The 27,631-nt window shown below is 35.9% G+C and overlaps 1 protein-coding gene across 1 annotated transcript; it reads left to right on the forward strand.

Moving 5' to 3' along the window:
- Positions 1 to 385: 385 nt before the first annotated feature.
- On the forward strand, positions 386 to 27,617 carry sap130b (Sin3A-associated protein b). The gene is made up of 21 exons (XM_051095410.1): positions 386 to 480; positions 1,247 to 1,375; positions 4,323 to 4,588; positions 4,711 to 4,872; positions 5,012 to 5,135; positions 5,218 to 5,339; positions 5,432 to 5,556; positions 9,427 to 9,571; positions 9,660 to 9,750; positions 9,878 to 9,982; positions 11,793 to 11,934; positions 12,065 to 12,183; positions 12,289 to 12,561; positions 13,889 to 14,063; positions 15,078 to 15,182; positions 15,316 to 15,677; positions 15,898 to 16,119; positions 23,151 to 23,276; positions 23,378 to 23,481; positions 23,645 to 23,758; positions 26,249 to 27,617. The coding sequence occupies exons 2-21, from the start codon at positions 1,270 to 1,272 to the stop codon at positions 26,405 to 26,407; spliced, it is 3,147 nt and encodes a 1,048-aa protein (XP_050951367.1). The 5' UTR covers positions 386 to 480; positions 1,247 to 1,269; the 3' UTR covers positions 26,408 to 27,617.
- Positions 27,618 to 27,631: the final 14 nt, after the last annotated feature.

Raw genomic sequence — 27,631 nt, forward strand, 5'->3', positions numbered from 1 at the left:
ATAAGTAGCACGGGTATATTTGTAGCAATAGCCAAAAATACATTGTATGGGTCAATATTATCGATTTTTCTTTTATACAAAAAAAAAAAAAAAAAAGGATATTAAGTAAAGATTATGTTCTATGGCAATATTTTGTACATTTCATACCGTAAATATATTAAAACTTAATTTTTGATCATGTGTAGATTTTTTTGTCAGATTACAGATTTTCAAAAAGACAAACTTAATTTGGATAAACTTAATTAAAAAAAAAAAACTGAACCTTATAACTGGTTTTGTGGTACAGGGTCACATATATAGTGTATGAAGAACATGCCGGCGCCCTTCCAGTTTCACTGACTGAAGTGGAATCCGGATTCTATGACTTTTATTTTGAAATTCATAACCGGAAGCGAGTTACTGCAGCTAGATTCCCATTGATGCCAATGGTCGATTTGCCGGGATACGAAACGGATGGAGAGTGCAGGCGTTGTGTTTACGGTAAATCTTTGATTTTGCATTTGTAAACACAGCAGTGCTGTTACGATAACGTTTTCGTTGCGTTCACGTTCGTACAGTTACAGAATTACGACCGTTAGTGTGTATCTGAGGGGAATGAACATGTCTCGTTAAAATGACTCATAAGATCTTTGGGCTACTAGCAGCCGCGACTGTTTTGATTTCTAAAACATATTCTTTATATAAATGATAGGTTATATTGGTGTGTACTAACCTGTATTTTAATTAGACTACATTTGTGTTTTAACATCTAATTTACATGATGAACAGTAAATTCACGAGCCCATCCAGGAACGAACAAAAGCTGCTCGTTTTGGTTTCAATGTTACATTCACCAGCGTTCAGAAAGAATACAGTCAAATTAAATGCGTTTACTTTGTTATAATTAGATTTTGATTACGCATCTGTCGTTAAATTAACGTATTTCACTGAGATGACACTTGCGAGAGGATCTTGGCTACTTGATATTTGTGAGATGCATCTCAACTTGGGGCTGTTTTGTGATTTATATAACTTAATTGTTATTGTTGTTTGTGGTTATACTGCATGAAAGGTTACCGTCTGAACACAAGATATTTACTGGTTTGTTCAGCATATTGTATGGTAAACCATTTCTCTAATGTGATCATTTCAGATATCTTGTAATAACCTGCAGCCATTGTGGTTTAGTCCTTTGTTTGAATGAAGCACGTTTATTTTTTCTATTGCAAGCTGCAATGTGTCCTTTTTACCCTCTACTTTTTCCCAGTAAGAGCGTGAGAGGTCGTGAAGATGAGTTCTCAGCAGTATCCACGTCCAGGACTCCCATCTGGCTTGGGACAAGGACAAACACCAGGCAGCAACACTACAGGACTTCCAGGAAGTCAGAAGAACACAGGTTTAAGACATTAACTAATACAGTCTAATATAAAAAACTAGACCTCTGTAATGTTATTGAATGTTTAATAGGATAGTTCTTATTTACTCACCCTCATGTAATTTGAAACATGTAAGACCACAAATTAAGATATTTTTGATGATATCCGTGAGCTTTCTGACCCTGCATAGACAGCATCACAACTACCACATTCAAGACCCAGAAAGGTAGTAAAGACATTGTTAAAATAGTCCATGTGACATCAGTGGATCTTACTGTTATGAAGCTATGAGAATACTTTTTGTGCACAAAGAAAATGAAAATAACAATTTTATTTTACAGTTTCTTCTCTTCTGTGTCAGTCTTCGGTGCACGTTCATGAGACACGTTCACGACACATGCGTGTTGTGCTGCTGACATAGGAGCCGGCGTTCTGCTAGGAAAAATTGAATAAAGTTTTTATTTTTGTTTTCTTTGCGCACAAAACATATTCTTGTAGCTTCATAAAATTAAGGTTCAACCACTGATGTCACTTGGACTATTAACAATGCCCTTGCGTTGCTGTCTGTGGAGGGTCAGAAAGCTCATTTAATCCAAAATATCCTAATTTGTGTTCCAAAAAGGAACTAATGTCTTATGGGTTTGGAACGACATGAGGGTGATTAATGACAGAAGTTTCATTTTTGAAACTTTATCCCTTTAATAGTTCATTAGTAAATGTTTAGTTTTATACACTATTGTTTAAAAGTTTAGGGTCAGTAGGATATTTTAGGTGTTTTTGAAAGAAGTCTCTTGTGTGCACAAAGGTTGCATTTACTTGATAAAAAGTAGTTACAAAATTGAAATATTATTAAAATATTATTATATATATATTAGGGATGTCACAATTCTCAATATAATATCGAACCGTTCGGTACGACCTTCACGGTTCAATACGCGCTTGTGAATTGCGGTTTTTCGGTTTTGTATTTAAATAACTTCCTTGTTTTATTTCTGTCGGAATTTGCTGTATGTGTGCCCGCAATTTCATGTGCTGAAATGAGGAAACTTATATTTGAAAAAGCAACACACGCAGAGCATCTTCCATTATAATGACATGCAATGATAAGCCTTTCTAAACCTGTTGTCCAGCAAAAGAGTTATAAAAACAAACGTTATAAAAACATTATAACTTGTTTTTAATTCTCAACATCAGTCGAGTGTTTGAAATAACTTCCTTATGTGATCTGATGTGGATTGTAATCACAGAATGACGCAGACAGTAAATTCTATATTCATATTCTATGTATGTCGATTAGCAATGGCTTATGAAAATACATGAGATGGCTTGAAGAACACAGATAAACCATATATTATTGTAGACGAGTGTTTATTGTCCTTACATTTTATCATTCAAGACGTTTAACGTTATATCTTTTTATCCAGTCACAGACTTACAGCAATAGCCATGCCTTTATCCACTCAAGAGAAGGTGGAACAGAGAGAAGGGTGTTCCTGCACAACCGGAGGCTGCAGTTTCAGGACCGCATTTCTAGGACCCTATAGTTTTTTTTGTATTATTTTATTTAATTTATTTATTGTATATATGTATGTATTCGTGTCTCATACTATTTAATAGCGCTTGCTATTCAATTCTATATATTATTATTTTTTAAAGAAATATGTAGTTGTTTAATTGTATACACTTAATTATTGTCCTAACCGACTCCTAACTCTTAACATACCCATTGGTAATCTGTTTGAAATATTTAACCTAATTTATTTCAATATATTCCATATATATTCTGGCGTTAAATTCCATTTTCTTGTAAAGGAAGACTTGTATTTTTGCAGACTTCAGTTCATTAGCCGCAGCACAGCGATTCACGTCTGATGTGTGACATGCATAAAGTGCAATAAACGCTAAAACAATTGCGCTACAAATTAGTGTTTATATGTAATTTTATTTGAATACAAATGTTAGTTTATAACATTCAACAGAACAATTATCTGTTTTGCACAGCTAAATAGGCTAAATGGAGATTGCTGACATGCCTCGAACATTAAAAAAAGATGGAAAGATTGAAAAAAAGAATAGTTTTTGTTTTATGCTTAATTCAGATCTCCTCTAGATGGCGCTGTCACAAAAAATAGGGCCCTAGAAATGCGGTCCTGAAAGTGCAGCTTTGGGCTGTGCTGGAACATACTATTGGGAACAGAACGTAATCAGTGCTACTAGTTTGATGCATATGTGGATTTACTGATGGCGTCCAGTATGAATGAAATCCATTCTATTTTGCGTAAAAAATCAAAAAAAAAAAAACATCTCTCTCTCAAAAAAAAAAAAAATAAAATAAAATAAGCAGACATATACTCAGCCACGCTTTTTTCAATGTGCAGAGGTTTGAGGGAGTATCTTGTGGTAAGATATCAGAACCGAACCAAACCGAAAACTGTGGCTAAAAACCGAGGTACTGTTGCATCCCTAATATATATATATATATATATATATATATATTTACATTGACTCCAAGTTGTAGAATGGTGAAGTGTATAATGTTACAAAAGCTTTTTATTTCAGATAAATGCTGATCTTTGGATCAAAGAATCCTGAAAAAAAAAATTATATTCTGTTTTAAGTATTGATAACAGTAATAAAAAATGTTTCTTGAACAGCAAATCAGTATATTAGAATGATTTCTGAAGGATCATGTGACACTGAAGACTGGAGTAATGATGCTGAAAATTTAGCTTTGATAACAGGAATAAATTACATTTTAAAATACGTTCAAACAGAAAGTGGTTATTTAAAATAGTAAAAATATTTCACAATATTAATGCTTTTGCTGTATTTTGGATCGTATAAACGCAGGCTTGGTAAGCAGAAGAGACTTCTTTAAAAAAAGATTCAAAATCTTACTGTTCAAAAACTTTTGACTGGTACTTTTGACTTTTACATCTTCAACTGACTTAACGTGGTTTCTTCAAGGAGGACATGAAGACTCTAATCATGCTCCACGTGAGCTGATGTCCAGCGGAGCCACAGCGTTCAGAGATGACAAGCAGGAGACGGTAGTGGTGCGACCCTACCCCCAACCCCAGACTCAGCCCCCACCCCACGGAACAACTCAGTCTCTGCCCCCTCCTCTCCCTCAGCACCTCCCCATCCAACCAGGCACGCCTGTCTCTGTGTCAGCAGCACCATCCCACCTCCCTCAGGGTCTTTCCCTAGCCTTCACTGAGGGTCCTTTGAAGGTACAACTAAGTGCCTTCAGTTTACAAAGCTGATCCCTCTTGTCATCTCCCTGAAAAGTCAAAAGTAATCAAATGTAAAAAGATGTCCATGTTTGCCTACATCTGTCTTCTCTTTACTCCAGTCGGCTCTAAAGACGCCCATGCCAAGCCGTGTAATAGCTCCAGCACCTGTGTCAACACAGGGCCACCTCACTCTCCCCGCTAAGGTGTCTGGTCATATCACCGCTGCCATGGAGTCTACGCAGGCCTCTGGTATTCCTGTGGCAACCATCAGTGGTCAGCAGGTTGGTGATACTTTTTAAATGAGACAAATCTGAATCAATTTTGCTGCGTTATAAGTTATTTGGCTTATGTAAAAAAATTTTAGTAAAACATAGTTTTATTATTTTTTTGTGTTTTTTTTTTTTTTTTTTCCACTATAAGGGTCACACTGGTAGCCTGCATCATCTAATGACCAACGTGCAGATAATCCGCAGTGGAGCCCCTGCGCTGCAGATTGGCTCCTCTGCTGCCCCTCAGCATCCCTTCGCCTCTCATTTACCCAGAGGCGAGTTAGAGATTTCAACCAGGTTTCCATTTCAACCAACTGTAATGTTGGCACACTGACTGATTTTGTTCTGTCATCACAGGAGCAGCTGCTGCGGCTGTGATGTCAAGTTCCAAAGGAACCACAGTGCTGAGACCAGCAGCCTGTCCAAGTTCCGCCACCGGGCAACCTACAGTCCAGCACATTATCCACCAGCCGATTCAGGTTAATACATCTAACGCATGTTGTGAGTTATACTGAACAGAGATTCATATACAAATCTTAATGCATTTCATACGTATCTGTTTGTATTACAGTCTAGGCCTATAGTCACTACCTCTACGGCAGTGCTGCCTACAGTAGTGGCTCCAGTGACTGCCACCAGACCTCAGTCTCCAGTTATCACCACAGTGGCTGCCCACTCTGGAGACATGGTACACGGGTAAGACACATCCGCTTTAGATAAAGCACATACACTATTTTTTAGCAGTGCACTAAGATTTCAGCAACCAAAACAATTTTGGAGGGCTGAAATCAGCCCAAATTATGATGCTTAATTAGTGCTTCTTCAAATGTGTGTCAGCGTCTGTTTTGTGAATAAGCTGCTAGGGCTGTTAAGACTACTACTTAAAACGCACCTGTTTTCTGAATGTTATCATTTGTAAGTAGGGCTGGGCGATATGGGCAAAAAATGATCATGATCATTTTTCTTCATATCAGTCGATATCGATAATTATCACGATAAATGTCAAATTTTTCTTTCAAGTTTCTAGGCAAATTTTTGCTACAATGTGAAAGTTGTAAAAACCAGATGGTTAAAAGTGGCTTTAAATTATTCTTTATGGTAATTTTTCCTTAAAATAAATATAAAAATCTTAGTTTTGCATGTTTTAATGAGTAATATTGTTTCAAATCAAGAAACAGGTTTGTGTTACCTGATAAAATTAATAATAATAATAATAATAATAATAATATTATAACAGTTGGTGCCAATAGCCTCGCGGTTAGCACACCGACATGTTGCGCTGTGGGCGTCCCGAGTTCGAATCCCGGCTCGTGGACCTTTCCTGATCCCACCCCCTTCTCTCTCTCCCACTTCGCTTCCTGTCTTACCTACACTGTCGTATCTAAAACAAAGCATACAATCTCCAAAAATAAATCTTTAAAAAAAAATAATAATAATAACAATATAACATTTTTTGTCTCTTAGAAATACACATTTGATAATAGCTTGAGTTCGGATGCAGATGTAGATTTATGTTCATTATCAAAATCAGTAATATCTGTAAAAATTGTAGCAACCTCATTTTTATATGGTGAAATTTAATTATTCTGACTTTGAATTTTTTTTGTTTTTTAATTAACCATTGCTCTTCTATAGTATCATCCATAGATCATAATAACAGTTAAAACCACAAAATAACACCTCAATAGCAATGTAATATAGTTCCTATGTATTTGTAGTGCTACTACAGGAAATATATGGTAAATGATGGCGATTTGTAGATTAAAAGCCTTTTTTGACTGCATCATTGCGCACAGTGTTTCTCCTGTTTGTCATTGCTGTTTCATCTGGCTTTAAACTGAGTCATTTGTGTTCTTCACTGAATTCAAGCGTATCACACTGGCACTGTTTAGTGACCGAGACTCAACGTCAGCAAATGAACGCATCTGCTCTAGTAAGTCCGCGCTGTGCCGCAGTTTGAACTATGATCCGAGCAGATCAACGGTCCAAGTGGCGCTTTGACTAGCGGTCTTTTGTTCCGCCTTTGCCGCATAAACATTATATCGAACATTTATCAAACTCTGGTTATTGTTTATCATGGAAATTCATATCGCGCAATAATTATCGTTAACGATTTATTGTCCAGCCCTATTTGTAAGTTATGTAGATCTACAAATGAAGCCAGTCCACCTGTGGGTGATAGATTTATAGATTGGAAGCTTCTGGACAAGCGTGTTTAAGCATCATATTACCATAGGTACAGTGTTTGATTCGCTTAATAAATGTGTCCTTTGTGGAAAGAAACATATAAACGTTGTGCTAGATCCTATCCAACCAGTGATGATAATTACAGCGTTATAAATTACTAATGGCGTTATTTTTCTTTTAGTAACGAGTAATCAAACAAATGACTGTTTCCCCCATTACAACGCCATTACCATTACTGGCAACAAAATATTATAATTTATTATATTATTGTTATAATTTTATTTTTCAGTTTATCTGAATGGATGTGCAGCGTACCAGTATTTGACGAACCGTAAACTCTAGTGTGAAGGCACACAACTAGCCGTCGCTTTGTTTCAGAAAGATACAGAGCAAGAGTCTTACATACCATGCAGAATTGATGCACTACATGTAAACAATGTTTTTTTTGCTGTATATTCCTGTCAAAATAACGAAGAGTTCCTTTGAAAGTGTTCCTTTGGAATTCTTCAGCTTTTAAGAACTGCCGGTTTCTCCGGTAGTAGGCAGAACTAATGCGCAAATGGCAATCTCATTGGTTGGCGCTCACTTGTGATTTCAGCAAATCAGTTCGAGTGAATGCAGAGAACGTGATTAATATTCATGAACCCAGCAGCTCATTAAGCCTTTTTATATTGTTATTAGTAGTAGAATTCATAGTAGTTTCGTTATCTTTTTATTATTATTTTTAGTTTTTTTTTATTCTTTTTTTTTTTTTATAGAAACACTAAATTACAAACAGTATCTTAAGCACCACCACCAGTCCTAAGTTCAGTCAACATCACAAATATGCATTCATACATAGTTATTCTAATTACTAAAGTTCTAATTACTAAAGTTTAATGCTAAATTATCATGATGTTATATTATAATTCTTGACTGCCTGATGCTAAGTGTACATTCAGATATTTAAAAAACTGTGCCATTAAGCTTTATATATCTGGTGAGTAAACAAAAACAAACCATTAATTTCATTACTGTTATTCATTTAACATTTAATATTGGGGGCATCCAAGTTATTTTACACGTTTGACACAATAGTTACTTTCCCAGGGAATTAGTTACTTTTATAATGATGTAACTCAGTTACTACCTCATTCCCAACACTGGCCACAACAAACTGCATATGCGATTATGAAATTATCTGCGAAGCCCCGTTATCTTAGACTGAGGTAATGCTTTACAATAAACTTCCTTTAGTTAACATTAGTTAATGCATTAACTAATATTAACAATGTGCAATACATTTGTTACAGTATTTATTATATTTGTTTACTATTAGGTAATAAAAAACAGCTGTTCATTGTAATTTTTGTTGTTAACAGATACAGCTTTTAATTTTAATAAAGTATTAGTAACACGTTACACTTTACACTTTGCCACCAAGTTTTATGTAGGCCCACCCACTTAAAGATTTCTGGCCTCACCCCTGCGTCGTGTAATCGCTTAACCAGTGTTTCAGCTGTGAAGAGGCATCAATTAATCAGCTTGTAAACTTGTTACGTAAACATGTTTATGTAAGCCATTTGTTGTCCAGTTTATTAAGCAGCTAGAAATAAGTCTATGGAAGGACTTTTGTGCACATTTTATATATATATACATTATAACATATTAACTATATTTTTACTTAACTTGATTTCATGACATTTATTCTAAAAATGTGTGTGTGTGTGTGTGTGTATATATATATATATATATATATATATACACACATATATATGTGTATGTATGTATGTATGTTATATAAATAAAATGTATTATTATTATCATCATTTAGTCACTTAATCAGTGTTTCAACTGTGGATAGACAGTAAATCAGCTTGTAATCTTGTTACATAAACATACACTTACGTAAGCTATTTATTGCCTATAGTTTATTAAGTAGCTAAAAGTAAAAACTCTAGGGAGGAGCATTTTTATGCACATTATATTGTGTATAAATTATACTTTTACTTAACTTGGTTTCATGGCATTTATTCTAACATATATTATTTAATGAAGAGAATGGTTTATCACAGCCACCGTTTAGATGTTTATATTAGTCAAAAAGTAAATTTGAGTGTAAACCTCATTATATCATTAAAAAAACAAAATCTATTTAAAATAGATGCTGTTCTTTTGAACGGTCTATTCATCCAGAAATCCTGAAAAATCTTGTATTACAGTTTCCACAAAAATATTATGTTGTACAACTGTTTTTAACTTTTATATTATAAACATCATGTCATTAAATGATTTTTTTATTTATAATTTATCATTTTTTTTTCTGTGCATCTGTGTCATTTATAGTAGTTGAATTTCATAAAATATTAAATGGTCTGGTTTTGTTTTTCTGGATTTCAGTCGCTCAGCGGTGACGATCCACCCACCCCAAGCAACCCTGAGTATCCAGCGCCCTCCGCCCTCACGGGACACACCCACACGGATCACCCTGCCCTCCCACCCTGCCATTGCTGCTCAAAAAGCCCTTTCTCACTCTGTTGCACAGGTTAAAACCACTCTGCCTCATCCTTTTGGAAATATAAAAAAACCACACACGCTGTAAGTTATACCTCTTTTTTTTTCCTTTACCATAGAAGCCCATTTTCAGCACTGTGACGCCTGTTGCTGCTGCAACAGTAGCTCCAATTCAGGCCACCAATACTGCACCATCACCAACTACAACAGGTGGGTGATAAATCTACTCTGCGCACCAGCGATTCAGAGTCGTCTATGCAAATTGCAAAGACTATTATGAATGCATATGTATTACAGTACTAAAGACCTGCTGTGTTATTTCAACACATTTTTAAAGGCTCAACCCCCCACACTCAAATATCCAGTAGCAGCATTGTCGCCATGACGGTGGCCTCCCACTCTTCTCATGCCACAGCAGTGACCACATCCAACATCCCTGTGGGTAAGTTACCTTTAACTGCTCTGGGATTGTTTTCTTTCTAGTAAAGCAGAAGTATAGGTATATTGTCTAATATTGTGATTGTCAAGTAATGCTAGCAATACTTGCTACTTTAAACATCTCTTTTTAGTCAGATTTGTTAATCTTTCTGACATTCAGTGTCTAGAATAATGTAGCATACAATGTGATTTCCCTGTTTTACCCTTCATAGTAACAGTTTGAGCAGATTATTAGTTGCTTGTTACTAACTTTTTGCACCCAACAAGAAATTTTAATAATCAGTATCATTTCCTAAGAATAGACTCAGAGACTGTATAAGGCAGACACAGTCTGATCATACATAAATTGCAATATCGCACAGCCATATGATAAAATATAAAAAAAAAAAAAGAAGCATCCCGTTTTCAGGTTTTTGCATTTAGAAATAATTTCATACGTCTTTATTGGAAATGGTTTAAACAATGTTTTTGATATGTTTAATAACCATTAACAGTTATTAATTCTTAATAGTCCTTAAAGGGAAACTCGGGTATTAAGACTTGTATGGCGTAATACAACATAAATGATGTCTCTTACTCAAATATGTACTAGAAAACACATAAGGATTTACATTATTTAAAAATCCACATCTTTTTATACATATTTTGGACTGTGGGGGGCGCCATTATTTCAGTGACATCAAATGGTTGCTCTCCACACTGTAAAAAACTGTACTGGACTGTAAAAAATTTGTTGAGTCAACTTAAAATAATTTGTAACCTGGATGCCTTAAAATTTTAAGTTCAGTCAACTCAAACAAAAGTTTATTTAACTTGAAATGTTAAATTATACTAAGTGACAACTTAGATATTTGTGTTGAATCAACTTAAAATTTTAAGGCAGCTGGGTTACTTACCCATCTGTTAAGTTTAGCAAACACAAATATCTAAGTTGTTACTTAATACAACTTAACATTTCAAGTTGAATAAACATATTTTAGTTGACTGAACATAAAATTTTAAGGCAGCAGGGTAACAAATTATTTTAAGCTGACTCATCAAATTGTGTTTTTTATTTTTTACAGTGAGCTACTGGCGCTACCTGTTGTTATTTTCATTGTAATTTTCAGTCGAAGGGCAATGAGAGAAGTCATGTAAGGCTTCACTGCTTTCCTAGCGATAAGAAGAGGAGAAAAGAATGGGAAGATGCCTGTGGATGAATAAAACTTTCTAAAGACCCATGTCTTTGTTCTCTCCACTTTAGCCCGGATGCCTTTGAGGCTTTTAGTAGACCACAGCTACTGAATGTGCTTACAAATGGCCGAAACAAGAAACGCTAGATGCCTTCCTGTCAGGATGCAAACATGCTGGCGCTTGTCATGATGCCGCAGCCACTGAAGGAGTTTCTCAGCACGGATTTCACTTGATATTTGGGGGCCTTTTGACTCCTTGTGGGGAAAATCAATGGTACAGCATTTGGTTTAAGCCTATGCTTATATCCATTGCCACCTATAAGCTCTGTCAGCAGCTGTGGTCATCGTATCAGTATTTTATTTTCCGAATTGTGTTGCGGTAAAAATAGTGGCTTCCCCCAGTAGTAATCGAAATAATGGCATTCCCCAGTCCAAAATATGTATCAAACAATGTGGAATTTTAAAAAATAACTTCAATCTTTAATTGGTTTTCTACTACATATTAAATTAAGAGACATCATTTACGTTATATATTAAGCCATACAAGTCCAAATACTCAGGGTTTCCTTAAGATATGCGGGGAACACACTGCACAATTTTCGAAGTTGACAGATCATTGCTGTTTTGCCCCATCTACTTTAGCTAAAGTGGTCCCGCAGCCCATCACGCACACGTCACCACGTATCCAGTCTGAATACACAGGAGAAAGGGGCAACCTCATCCCTATCTCTGGTCACCGTTCCTCTCCCAACCCCATTACCATGGAGAACCGCACTGACAACAGGTATACATCCTGTCTGTTCAGTATGTTAAAGAACATAAGCGCTTTCTATCTTCTTTACATTTAAAATGTAAACATGTCATACCACTGTTTGCTCTGGTTTTAATGGGATTTTTTTTATGACTCTCCACAGACAATCTGTTCCAGTACAGTTTCAGTACTTCCTGCCCACCTACCCATCAGCACCGTACCCACTGACCCACACTTACACCCCAATCACCAGCTCTGTGTCATCCATACGTCCTTATCCAGGTACTGTGGTGCTTAATCAGATAAATGATTTCCTTGATTGATATTGGTGGGCACTAATAAACGTTGGCTTTAGTTTATTAACATTTATTTGTCATGTGGACACAGTAACTGCTCAGGCGCCCAGTGCAGCCATGCCCACCCAAGCCGGTGTAGGAGTGGCGTCTGCAGTTCATCTGAACTCTATGCAGCTGATGACGGTGGACCGCATTACTCAGATCAACACTCAGAACATCCAACCGGCTGCCATGGCAGCGCAGGGCATCCAACCCACGCCCATCCCTGCCCAAGGCCTCCATACGTCTGCCCAGATAACCAACCCGAGCATTCAGCCTTCACCAGTCAACCAACAACAGCCACCAACAGAGTCTAAAGCTTCAGGTAGGCGCCTCAGATCAACTCTGAATTTTATATTAAAGGGTTAGTTCACTCAAAAATGAAAATTCTGTCATTCATTACTCCATCCTCATGTTGTTCCAAACCTGTAGGACCTTTGTTCATCTTCGGAACAAAAAATTAAAATATTTTGTGGGTCAGAGAGCTTTTAGAATTCATCAAAAAGTTGTGTTCTGAAGATAAACTAAGGTCTTACAGCTTTGCAACGACATGAGGGTAAGTAATTAATGAAAGATTTTTCATATTTGAGTGAACTATCCCTTTAAAGGAGAAGTCCACTTCCAAAACAAAGATTCACATATAATGTACTCACCACCTTGTCATCCAAGATGTTCATGTCTTTCTTTCTTCAGTCGTAAAGAAATTATATTTTTTGAGGAAAAAATTTCTGCTTTTTTCTCCATATAGTGGACTGATATGGTGCCCCGATTTTGAACTTCCAAAAGGCAGTTTAAATGCGGCTTCAAACGATCCCAAATGTGTTTGTAAACAATCCCAGCCAAGGAAGAAGGGTCTTATCTAGCGAAACGATCGGTTATTTTCATTAAGATAATAAAATTTAAATACTTTTTAATCTCAAACGCTCGTCTTGCCTTTATCTCCCTGAACTCTGTGTATTCTGACTCAAGACAGTTAGGGTATGTCGAAAAACTCCAATCGTATTTTCTCCCCCAACTTCAAAAATCACTTCAAAATCATCCTACATTGCTGCAGAAGTGCAAATTGAACATGCAAAGATCATCAAACACCCTTCACAAAAAAGGTAAAACAGCAATATAGGGCGATTTTGTAGTTGAGGGAGAACATGAGATGGGAGTTTTTCGACATACCCTAACTGTCATGAACCGGAATAAAAACAGTCCAGGCAGAGTAAGACAAGACGAGCGTTGGCCATTAAAAAGTATATAAATTGTATTGTTTTTATTAAAATAACTGACCGTTTTGCTAGATAAGAGCCTTCTTTCTCAGCTGGGATTGTTTACAACCACATTTAAACTGCATTTTAAAAGTTCAAAATCGGGGGCACCATATCAGTCAATTATATGAGGAAAAATGCTAAAAAGTTTTCCTCAAAAAACATCATTTCTTCACGACTGAAGAAAGAAAGACATGAACATCTTGGATGACAAGGGGGTTGAGTACATTATCTGTAAATTGTTGTTCTGGAAGTGGACTTCTCCTTTAAGATCCGCCTTCAGTTCTCTACTTGTTCGTACCAAACATACAAATCTTTCTTAAAGCTAGCAAATAATAATGCGTTAGTTTCTGTTTTGTGGTTTTTTTTTTTTTTTTTTTTTTTTTTTTTTTTTAGTTGTACTGGCTGATGGTTCCACACTAGTGGCTAACCCTATTAGCAATGCATTCAATAACAGTCAACCTGCCACCACTGTGGCCCAGACACACAATCAGAGTGCCAACGCTGGAACCCCCTCACTTGTGACATCCCCTCGACCCAGCATTTTGCGCAAGAAACCTGCCAATGAAGGGTGAGCCTGAAAAACCTGCCATTGTCATTTTCTTTGTAGTATTGTATCTTACTATGAGCTGTCCATGTTATATTTTACAAGAAAAAAAATACAAGAGTCCTGCACCAATTTATGGATGTACAAGCATTTCCTATGTGCATACATTAAATTCACATTGTAGAAAACAAAAGGATTCTGAAAATGTCACTCCAAAATTACAAACAAAAATTAAGGAATTATATTTTGGAAATTAAGAATATCACAAATTTTTTTAGGAGTGCTACAATTTTGTTTGTATTGTGAAATTATTTCCTCCCAAATTAATAATAATATGTTCTAATTAAAAAAATAATAATTACAGTAATGAAAATCATCATTCGTCCAGAAACAATTATTTAAAATAATAATAATAATAATAATAATAATAATAATGTCTATATAATAATTTTCTATAATTTACCAAAGTCTGGTAACTGCTACTTAGTAATTATCATCAAAACAGTGTCACATTGCAAAATATTTTACAAAATGTTGGTACTAAAAGGTGTTAGGTTTTAGGTGTTTATTTCTTTACTTGAAATATTTTTCCTTCTAAATTTATATAAATCAAAAAGAATTAAATAAATATATGACCAACACATTTGCTTTTATTAGAATGAGTTTTATATTAGTATTGTTTATGTATTACGGTGTTTATTAATGTTTTGAATGACCTTTTATTTCTGTTTTTTTAGTTTCATTTAAATTTTAGTTATAATATTTAAATAATATTTAAATATTAAGTACTTCAGCTTTGACTTAATTATATCAGTTGCATAATGATTATATGTTATTTTATTTCAGCTTTATTTCAATAACTAAACACTATTTTAATCATTTTTAGTTAACAATTACAACACTGATTTAAAAAAAAATTGTTTCTATGACATTCAACTGTTTTTTTCTTTCTTTTTTTTGGCAGTTTAACATTCTTTTTGAAAAAATGTATTGATGTTCTCAAGACTGTTGTTAATCTGTCTTTTTGATTTATTAAAGTGCTGCTGTTAGGAAGAACCTGATCCCAGGTCAGCTCAGTGACTCCACAGCCCCCAGAATCGATGGACCCATCAGGAGTGCATCAGGATCACCACGTCCTGCAGGGTATGAAGCATTCAAACTGATTTTAAGAGATCTCTAGTCTTATTTAATACATTTATCCTTCTTGTTATAGTATCACTTGGTCTGTAATTGCAGTTCAGCTTTATAAACCCTAAATGTCCAAACTCTTTGGCAGAGTAAAGCCCAAACCTGACATCCACATGAGTCTCGCTCCATCAGTAACTGCAGCAATAGAGGCTATTCCTAGCCAGGGAGCTGAACAGCAACCTCAACATGTGGGACCACCTTCGTCCCAGATGGCTTCTCAACCTCTTCCCTCCCTCCTAACATCAGCAACGCCACCCTCTCAGCCCACTCCTGCTCTTTCAGCCATACCTGCTGCCATGGCAGTCACCCCGCCAATCCCCTCTATGGCCAATGTGGTAGCCCCGCCCACTCAGCCAGCAGCCAACACTAATTCAGCATGTGCCATCAGCTCCACCCTCCCAGATATGAATATTAAGCAGGAGGCGGAGCCTATGGATAGTACAAAACCAGGTGGGATCTTCATGCAAAAGTCTCACAGTAATATTCAAACTATATATTAGCCTAAAATGAATCCTCTTGTATTGGCACTCAAATTAATTAATTCAGCTAGTATTTTACATATTGAAAAGATTATGTAGAATAATGTTTTACTTCAGAGACACACACATTAGTAGGCAGTAGTATCAGTCAGCTCATGGTTTAACTGATGAAGCAGTTTTCTTTCCCTCAGTGGCATCAGGGCCAAACAGTGGTGCACAGATGTTGGCGGTTCCTGTTACAGACATCACCCCTGGAGCCTCACCTAGAAAGAAGCCTCGCAAGCAACAGCACGTCATCTCCACTGAGGAGAGCGAGATGATGGAGACCAACAGCACAGATGAGGAGAAGTTCCCACCTGAACCCCTCAGCCAACGTGCAGAAAAACGCAAGTCCCCTCCTAAAGAATACATCGGTAAGCTTCATTACTATGAACGTTTTGCTTCAAGGTTTTTAGAAGATCCAGGAAGGTTCTTGAATCTGTGGTTAGATAATCTGAGGGTTTTTCACCTTGTAGGACAGTGGTGTTTTCATTATTTAAAAAAAAAATATAGAATATTAGAATTATTATTAGACTTGTTATAATTTTAATTGATTAGAATCAGCACAAATTAAATTCAACGCAAAAAAAACTACTATAACATTAAGTACACTCTAAAAAAACGCTGAGTTCAAAACAACCCAACTTGGGTTATTTGGCAACCCAGCGCTGGGTAAATATTGGACAGAACACATGCTGGATTATTTTTACCCAGATGGTTGGGTTAAATGTTTTTACCAATAATGCTGGGTTATTTTATTTAAGTCAACTATTGTTTAAAAAGTATTATATGGACTGGAACTTATAAAAAACATACACAAAATGACTAGAGGCAACAGCAGTAATCAAAAGATGAAACATAAAATCTAAAAAAAAAATAATTTAGACAAAAATGTAACGTTTAAAAGTAGCATTTTAATTTTAGTGTATCCAACCATTTTCTGTAATTGTTTTTTAACAGAATAGTGCTAATTCTCTTGCCAGTGTGTCGCCAAAATCTGAGGCTGTGAAGGGCTGCTTTTCGCACTTGACCACGGCCTCGTGTTTCAATCGTAGCTGAAAAATGTCGTGACTGACACTAAAACCTACACATAGACAAACAGTACTGACATTAGAGAATATATATTAACATCAAATTAAATTAAACTCTATTACTACTGTAGTACTATAACAAATAAAATCGCTTTATTTTATGCAAGGCAACAGATGTTTCCATCATGCGAAGTGACTGCAGCTGACTGACATCTCTTCCTTGTAAAATAATACAATTTATAGCTCAGTAAATGCGTTATAAATGAAATAAAATGTATACAAACCTTTATTTTGCTAAAGAAGTGCAGCAAATTGGCGGTGCTGAGAACCAGTCTCTCCTGTAGAGTTCACAAAAAGCCCACGGTTTGACTGTAACTTAGCAGCTGGGTTGTTTTGTCAGAGACAGGCTTAACCCAGCGGTTGGGTAGAAAAAAATAACCCAGCATTAAAAATGACCCAGCAACTTGGTTACAGAAAAACTACCCAGCATCTGGGAAAAAAATATTAAAAATAACCCAATAAAATGACCCAACAAGTTGAACCCAGCAGTTGGGTTAAAAAAAAAAAAAAAAAAAACAGCACCTGGGTAAAATATTTTAAAAACAACCCAATAAAATGAACCAACAAGCTGAACCCAGCATTTGGGTTAAAAAAAAAAATAACCCAGCATTTTTTAGAGTGTATTATTTTAGTGTACTTTTATAATTTAAATAATTAAAGAATTATTAATTATTTATTTATTTATTTACATTACACTAATGACAATAAGGTTTTTGCACTGCAGAGGGCTACTGCTACTTGGGGGAAGGTTAATTGGCATAAAAATTGTGCCACAATGCTATTTTCTTTTTTTTTTATTGCTGTCGATTATAAAAATAACTAATTAATCTCACTTTTTCGTCTGTAATTAATCACATTTAATCAAATCTTAATATATTTATATTGTCATACTTTCGCGATGAATCTCAACATAAAGACATAAAAACTTTGTTTTAAATGTGTTTAATGGCATTTTTTTTTACTAAGTAGTTCATTCTTAATGAAGGCCAGTATCACTGATACAAATACTGCTACTGATGTCTCTATTTGTATTTGTCCCTCAATTTTTAGCCACTAAATGTGCTGTATGTAATTTTTTGACTGTACTAAAGCATAAAAATACCATAATATATTTGCAGATATTTACGATGCATTCGAAGTTCACATAGTTGTTTCTCCGAAAACAACTTATTCTGCTTTGAGATGTTTTTGAGAAGTATTTAGACAGCCTGTGTTGCCAGTTGGCTAAAAACAGCATATTGCAGCCATTGAAACGAGCTGGGCCAGAGATCGCAGATTCTACTTGACCTAAAAAGCCTAGGCATTAAGGATGCAACAATACAGTTAGTCCAGGGTTCAATACGCACCTCGGTTTCTAACCACGGTTTTCGGTTCGGTTCTGATATCTTGTCACTTCAGTGTGGGTTTTTTTTAGAATGAATTAACAAAATACTCCTGTAAACCTCTGTACACTAGAAAAAGCATGGTTTAGTATATTTCTGCTTATTTTTTCTTTTGAGAGAGGTATTATTTTTTCTATTTTTACGCAAATAGAATGGGTTTCATTCAAACTGGATACCCTCGTGCAAAAAAAAAAACACATATGCGTCAAAGAAGTAGCACTGATGACGTTCCGTTCCAGCTTCTCTAATATGGATAAAAACATCGCTATTGCTGTAACTGATTAAAAGCAAGATATGACGTTAAACGTCTTGAATGACGAAATGTAAGGACAATAAACACTCGTCTGCAATATGGTTATCTGCAGTGGTGGGCAGTAACGAAGTAGTTGTACTTCGTTACTGTGCTTAAGTACATTTTTCAAGTATCTGTACTTTACTGGAGTAGTTTTATTTTGAGTAACTTTCACTTTTACTTCACTACATTCCAAAGTGTAAGATCGTACTTTTTACTTCACTACATTTCATAAAACATATCGTTACTCCTTATAATATATCACATGCTCTGAGACGCACAAGCGGTGTCTGATTCATGAACAAACTGATTCTTTTCAATGAACCTGTTAAACTGATTCGCCAGTCGCGCCAAACGATTCATTGACGAATTGGAATGATCCGATTGCAGCTGTTCTCGAGTCGACAACTCATTGATTCAAATGATCCGTTTAGAGCGAGTCTCCAGTCAGCTGAATTCACAAGTAAGAATCGGGAGATCTTGTGTGCGCGCGACTGATGCTGCGAAAAGTAAGTTACTAATGTCGAAGTTTAGGATTATTATAACTGAAAATCATATTTAGGTCAGAGCTGTCGGTTGTTTGTGAATTACATCTGCTGTAAAAGGTGATCTGTTTAAGCGCACTGAAATGCCTGAATTCAGACACATCAAAAACGAAAAATTTAAATAACAGCTTAAATAAAATAACTCATGCACGTTCATATTCCTCGATGATGTAACGTTAGCAGTTTTATTAAAATGCTATGCATGTAGCCCTACGTGACATCTGTTTTTATATTGTTTTGCAACGGTATACATTTTTATATTGTTTGGATTAGCTAGAGTAGACAGTTATTCATAACCATACTAAAAATAAGTAAATATTGTTAGCTGATGCTAACTGTCTAGCTGCTTGCTGGTGCTAAGTTGAGAATTTTAAGATATAAAGTCCACATATTTTTATTCAACCACCTAGATAGATTACATCCGAGGGAAAAAGAAAGGATGTCATGCTCAGAACATGGTAACTACAGTAATTATCGAAGTGGAAAGTGATGCCCTCTGGGGGCATTTGGCCAGGGGTGTTTTTACACAGACAATATTTGAAAGGAAAAAATCATAATGAAAATATAGTTATATTTTCCTTAAAATGTTCTTGCTAACTTCAGGCCTTATTCCCATGTCATATATAACTTTGACGTTATGCAAAACGAGCTTTAAAACACTTTTTTCTTACTGGTGAAAATTTGATGGTCAAATCTGTTTTCTCTCAGGTACATTGCAGTGTAAGCTTCACATTGAATATTACTACATCACTCTCATCAACATAGTCCATTATCAACAACAAAAATGTATTTTTTGGGAAAATCCCAGGTATTTTGAGCAGTAGGATTATAAAAAAAAATATGTGCTAATATAAAATTCAATTAAGTAGCCTATATAAAATTGCAAAATAAATCTATCAGTACTTTTTTCCTTAAGTACATAAAAAATCGGGTACTTTCACTCAAGTAAAATTGAAAGAGTAGCACTTTTACTTTTACTGGAGTAATATTTTATTATACGTATCTGTACTTTTACTCAAGTACTCAACTTGTGTACTTCGTCCACCACTGGTTATCTGTGTTCTTCAAGCCATCTTGTGTATTTTCTTAAGCCATTGCTAATCGCCTTACATAGAATATGAGTATAGAATTTATTGTCTGCTATTGTCTGTGATAAGAATCCACATCAGATCACACAAGGAAGTTATTTCAAACACTCGACTCATGTTGTGAATTAAAAACAAGTTATAATGTTTTTATAACTTTTGTTTTTATAACTTTTGTTGGACAACAGGTTAGAAAGGCTTATCATTGCATGTCATTATAATGGAAGATGCTCTGCGTGTGTTGCTTTTTCAAATATAAGCAGGGAAGCGTTTCCTCATTTCAGCACATGAAATTGCGGGCACACATACAGCAAATTCCGACAGAAATAAAACAAGGAAGTTATTTAAATGCAAAACCGAAAAACCGCAATTCACAAGCGCGTATTGAACCGTGGATGTCGTACCAAACGGTTCGATATTATATTGAGTATTCTAAAAAGCTTTATGAGCAGAGGAATATTAAACGTGGATAAAACAACTCAACACCATACACCGTAAGGCTCGTTGGCTAACGTTGTCAGTTGCGCTCGTTTCTTGTATCATCTGGCAGCCTACATGAGTGTTGCGACTGGGGAGAAGGGGGCAGGACAAACAATGCTGTTGCTGTCCAATATTTTGAATTTGGACTGCGGTACCCATTTCAACTGCTAGCTGTCAATATTACATACTTAAAGCCATTTAACGTTAAAGTATAATTGAAAGCCATTGTTTTTAACTTTAAATAGGCTTTGAAAATATAACAACAACTTTTAATTTAAAGGAGAAGTCCACTTTCAGAACAAAAATTTACAGATAATGAACTCACTCCCTTGTCATGCAAGATGTTCATGTCTTTCTTTCTTCAGTTGTATAGAAGTTATGTTTTTTGAAGAAAACATTTCAGGATTTTTTTTTCCAGATAATGGACTTCTATGGTGCCCCGAGTCTGAACTTCCAAAATGCAGTTTAAATGCCGCGATCCCAAATGCAGTTGTGAACGATCCCAGCTGAAGAAGAAGGGTCTTATCTAATGAAACGATCAATTATTTTCATAAAAATAATACAATTTATAACCTTTTTAATGTCAAATGTTTGTCTTGTCTTACTCTGCCTGAACTGTTTTTTTTTTCGGTTCATGACAGTTAGGGTATGTCGAAAAACTCCCATCTCATGTTCTCCCTCAACTTCAAAATTGTCCTATATTGCTCTTTTACCTTTTTTGTTTAGTCTTCTTTGCATGTTTACTTTGCAAAGACTGGGTTGGTACTTCTGCAGCGATGTAGGATGATTCTGAAATGATTTTTGAAGTTGAAATACGATTGGAGTTTTTTGACATACCCTAACTGTCTTGAACCAGAATACACAGAGTGCAGGCAGAGCAGGACAAGACGAGCGTTTAAGACTATTTCTCTAGATAAGACCCTTCTTCCTCGGTGGTGATCATTTACAACCGCATTTGGAATCATTTGAAGCCGTATTTAAACTGCGTTTTGGAACTCGGGGCACCATAGCAGTCCATTATATGGAGAAAAATCCCGAAATGTTTTCCTCAAAAAACATAATTTCTTTAAGACTGAAGAAAGAAAGACTTGAACATCTTGGATGACAATGAGGTGAGAAATTATTGTTCTGGAAGTGGACTTCACTTTTAAGTTGAATTATACAGTTCATATTTTGTGACAATTGTTTTATGCATAAACTATACATTGAATATAGGTTAATTCAAGCTACATAGTTATTTGGCGAAGAGCAGCGAGTGATTTCTTATTTTCTTTTGTTGTTTGGTTTAAATCAATGACAGACTGCAGCAGGTTCACATTAAAAGCAGTGCTGTCTCTTTAAAACCTGATGCACTTGACGTGATCTGACACGCATCCAATTTTCTCCCAACTCTTTACAGTCATTTAGGACTTTTTAACTCATTTAAGACTGTTTATTAGGTCACTTGCCAAAAACAGGCATTTTGACATAATTTTGCGTGTTTTTGTCCGTTAAGGAAGTTTAGGGGAAGAATGGTCTTATCTAGCGAAACGATTGGTCATTTTCTAAACAAAATTACAACTTTATACTTTTAAACCTCAAATGCTCATCTTGTCTAGCTCTGCGATGCGCATACATACTCTGTGTAATCCAGGTCAGTACAGTTAGGGTAAGTCGAAAAACTCCCATCTCATTTTTACAACTTCAAAATCGTCCTACACCGCTGTTTTACTGTTTTTTGTAAAGGGCGTTTGACCTTTGCACGTTCACTTTGTAAACACTGGGTTGGTACTTCTGCAGCAATGTAGGATGAAAAAAAGTAGTTGGAGAAAATAGGAGAGCCCTTTGAGCTGCATTGAAACTGAAGTTCAAACCATTGGGAACCATTTAAGTCCACTATATTGAAGAAGAATCCTGGAAAGTTTTTTATCAAAAATGAACATCTTGGATGACATGGGGATGAGTAAATTACCAGGAAATTTTTAATCTGGGTGTGAACTAATCCTTCAAGCTTTCTTATGCATCTTATCATGCTTGATGGCGTGTTCATATAGTCTACTGTAACGCTTGCCAAAAGATACCAGGAAAAAAAAACATGTGTTGCGTTGATTGCATTAAATATGTTAAACTAAAAAAAAAAAAATTAACACATTATTTTTTTTTTTTTCCTTAAAGTAAACTATTTAAAATTAAATTAAAAACCTATACAACAAACACTACAATGTGTGTCTCCTGTCTGAAAAAACGTTTGCCTTCTTCCTGTGAAACTCCGCCAACCTTTGTTCTAAGTAGTAGACTATAAAATGGCAGCAGTGGCAGTGTTGTGACATAACTGAGCAGAGGCCAAACTGGAATTGCTGGAATAAGATAAACCAACATAGAGATGAAGATCAGAATTATCTTTCCAATCAGTAATTTGTCCTGGAAATGACTTATCTCAGGTTACGTAATATGAAGTTTCGAAGTTTACATTTTAAGAAACCCAGTTTCATTATTAAGACCTAGTGGCCTCTATTGCCTATATTAAGTGTATGTGTTTCCTCTTGTGCAGATGAAGAGGGAGTTCGGTATGTTCCTACTCGAGTTCGGCCTCCGATAACTCTACTGCGCCACTACCGCAACCCCTGGAAGGCGGCGTATCACCACTTTCAGAGATACAGTGACATCCGTGTCAAGGGTGTGTAGGTTCATCACACAGTATCTTATTGTCTATTTTGCTTTAATAAAAATATATAGCCTGTCATCATTCATTAATACCAGCTTGTGTCATCCAATCAGAGGACAAGAAAGGCACCCTGCAGGATGTGGCCAATCAGAAAGGTGTGGTGTGCAGAGCCCAAGGCTGGAAAATTCATCTCTGCGCTGCTCAGCTTATGCAGCTGGTGAGACTTTTTAATATATTACCAAGCGGTGTTAATGTCAAGCTTGTAAAATAGTAAACCTTTTTGAGTTCAAAGAGACTAAATGAAGAAAAATTATAACTGCACTCTCCTAAGCATGGTGTCAAGCATGTCAGAATGATTGTTTTGTGTCACCTGTCTGCAGACAAATCTGGAACGTGATGTTTACAGTCGTCTGACGACTCTCCAGGAAGGCCTCATCCCGAAAAAGAAGGCTGGAGGCAATGATGATCTTCACCGTATAAATGAGCTTATACAGGTGAGAGCCAATGATCACTTTTACCCACACGTGATCACTTTCATATGGGTTTCATGCGTTTTTTTTATTTTTTATTTATTAATTTATTTATTTTTTAATTCATCGATCAGTTTACATATAGATCAGCTTCCTTTAATGGATCTTTAAAACACAAATGAATTATTTAAAGAGATAGTTCACCCAAAAATGAAAATTACCCCATCATTTACTCACCCTCAAACCATCCTGGTTGTTTGTGGCTTTTTTCTTTCAGACCAGTTAAAATCAGAGTGAAATTAAAAAATGTTCTAACTCTTTCAAGCTTTATAATGGCAGTGAATGGGGGTTGATTTTCAATAGTCCAATAAAAGTCCAATAAAGTTCATCTATTCATCATAAAAAGTGCTCCACACTTTTTATGATGGCACTGGGGGGTTAATAAAGGCCTGGTAAAGCTAATCAATGCATTGTCGTAAGGAAAAAAAATCCATATTTGAAACTTTATTAACCGTAAACACTGCCTTAAACTTTGCTTCCTTTGCTTCTGTAAACAAAACTTGGTTCTTGTGAGGCTAGCATATTCTCACTGGATCTTATGTTACGTCTACGTCCTATGTCATCCTCTGGAATAGGGATGTGCGCAACAACTAATTTGATAGTCGTTTAAAGGAAAGTTTTGTGTCCGACTAGTCTAAAAGCAAGATACCCCCAAAAGATGGTAAGAAAAAAACCTATGTATGTGTATGTATATAATAGCCTACATTTGAAATACTTATCTATAAATCACACTGTCAAATCCCTACGGAAAAAGGCGCTTGGCAGGAACTGAAGTCGCAGGCACGCAGAGAAAGTGCCTGGACATCCCGCACCACCACCAAAGTGGGTCTTCGTTTAGAGGAGTAGACTGCGCGATCGCAGCGGCGGCAGGTTGTAGTGAATGCCGTGATTGACATTTGCTGGCTTTGGCTAGCCTCTAAGCTAACACCTACGACGTGCCTGTTATGCATCGAGTTATTGTAAGCCAGTTTCATATTACACTGTTTACACACAACTTTTCCGATTCCTTCTAATTCAAAATAATCCCACACCTTAGTCTTTTGCGTGGTCATGAGGTCTATATAAGGGCATGCGAGGTCTGAGGTAAAACGTAATTTACAGATACACTTTTAAAAATAATGTATTATTTTTCAAACGTTTAACTTATTTAAAATGTTTTAAATGTAACGTTAAAATTATGACAATTTCAGTGAAAAAAATCATGTTTTTTTTCTGTTGTGTAGTCGACTATTGTTTTCAGTGTCGACTAGTAGGAGCTGTACCGTTTAGTCAACTAGACCCGCACATCCCTACTCTGGAACGGCACTTTCTCGTGAAAGCACGTACGACAGTTAGTGTAAGCTAGAGTTTATGGTTAATAAAGTTTATTATTTACTTTATTGGACTTCACAATCTCAACAGCCATTCACTGCTGTTATAAAACTCAGAAGAGCCAGGACATCTTTTAATGTATCTTTGATTGTATTCATCTGAATAGGGCCACCCCCTAATAGTCATCTAACCGTTAGTCGCCGAGAAGAAGCTTGGTCGACCAAAATTTTATTGGTCGCTTAGTCGCAGAAAAAAAGAATCCACAGGACGTGGCCCAGTCATGCAGTCCGTGACGGACAGATCGTTAACGGCTGGTCTGTGTGGTAATACAGTACATCAGGCAGGACGATATGAATATGGAGCATATCGCCCAACACTAGTGCAGAGTGTGGAAGCTGAATAGTAGTGTGCTTACTGCATGACAGATGGAGGCCAGTAACTTGTCCTTAAAATACTCCGTCATTTTTGGTCATACAGATAAGAGTAATACAACTTTCAAATTTATGTACACCTAGGAAGGCTATCCCTTAAATTAAATTATTATCATAATAATTATTTAATGTAATAACCCCATTAATCTTTAACAGCTCTCAAAATGAATATCTATTTTCCATACGTTATACTATAATGTTGTGATGCCTATGTTAAATTGTAGAATTAAAAAATAATTTTACCTTTGTTTTATTTTTTATTTATTTAGACAAAATAGTGTATATGTTTAATATCAGCCATTTATTGGTAATCTTCGGCTTCTGGTGTCAGCCAGAATTTTATTATCTGTGCATCCTTGCTATTAAAAAAAAAAAAATATATATATATATATATATATATATAAGTTTGGGATCAATAAGTGTTTTTAAAAAAGAAGTCTCTTATGCTTACTTATTTGATCAAAAATACAAAAACAGTAATACTGTGAAATATTCTTACAATTTAAAATAATTGTTAAATGGTGATACGATTTTATTCAGGATTTGTTGCTGAACAGAAAGATCAAAATAACTTTTATTTGAAACAGAAACCATCTGTAACATTATGAATGTTTTACTGTCACTTTAGGTCACTTTAATGTGTCCTTGCTGAATAAAAAGTTTTTTTTTTACGAAATTGGCGTTAATCATAATACTACATTTCACTACATAGGGCAACATGCAGCGCTGCAAGCTGGTGATGGACCAGATCACAGAAGCCCGTGACTCCATGTTGAAGGTGCTGGATCACAAGGAGCGTGTCATGAAGCTGCTCAACAAGAACAGCAGCACAAAGAAGCTTAATAAGCTGAAGCGTAAGGACAGAGCGTGAGACACACTGACCAGATATGGGACGGAGTTCAGCGAGACCACAGACCTTTCTGCACCATGACCCCTAGCATGCAGGCACACTGCCCTGCCTCGCCTCGCCTCTGTCTCTACCAGAAGACAGTCCTGATCTGAAAGCAAGATGTCTTCATCTGGCAAGCCCTTCCTTTACCAGAAGCTGTAGGGAACAACAAAGTTAAATGAACCACAACATGCATCTTTAAGTGTATCTTCACTAAAATGTGATCGTCTAAATGTTTCATTGCAATCAAGACGTCTTCACTCGGTCAAAAAGAGGTTACTTGAGAGTAGCTGTTGGATGTTGAAGATTCCATTTTATTCCAAGTTATACGTAATCATCCATGGATGAACCACAGATATCAGTAAAAGCAATGCTGTACGTCTTCAAGTCTATAGATTATATTCACCACTTTTTCATTTGGGTGCCTTGAATGATGACATGGTATTAACAGTCTGCACTGTATCAAACACCAAATGGCAGTATTACTTAATGGCTGTTCTACGCACTGAAAGGTTTCCATTTTGTATTGTAGCGTTCGAAACAATAAGAATTGAGAAGCCATAACAACACCATCCTCTCTGTCCTAGGTGAACAAAGACTGAAGTATTTTACCACATGTGTTTTGTGGGAAATGTTAAAGGTGCTTTGTTGAAATGGAGTACTGTGCCTTTCCGTGTGCCTCATATGACATGGGTTTGGTGTGATGGAAGCAGTTCTTCTGTGAAGGTTTAATGGAGTCTGAATGTCTGCAACATTTTACGTTCTCACGTCACTGCCTGTCAATTTGTGAGGAATGTTTATGTATTATTAGTCTTACAAGCGCTGCTCCAGCTACGGATTTCTGGATTGGCTGTTTGGTCGGGGAGGGGGATTTCACTCAAGCATTAAAGGTGGTGAGAATCATGTTTAGATATGACACGTCAATCAGAATTTAGAGGAGAGATTTGATTGTGCGTATGCACACAGTTGTGTATCTAAGTTAAACCTAAGTATATATAAAAATAAGCCCTCTTCCATTTTTTTTTTCTTGGTAAATGAACAATATTATGTTTATTTTTCCAGTTAAGTTGCTTGAAGCAGTGTCATTTGTGGCAAAGATAAAGCATTGTATACTGTTTGATCACTCAGTTTCATTTTGAATGACATTTCATGTTGCACTCTGCTGCTGAAGTAAAGACACTTTGTACATGAATCTGTGGATGTTTG

This window comes from Labeo rohita, chromosome 2 (assembly GCF_022985175.1).
Source record: "Labeo rohita strain BAU-BD-2019 chromosome 2, IGBB_LRoh.1.0, whole genome shotgun sequence".
NCBI classification, from domain to species: domain Eukaryota; kingdom Metazoa; phylum Chordata; class Actinopteri; order Cypriniformes; family Cyprinidae; genus Labeo; species Labeo rohita.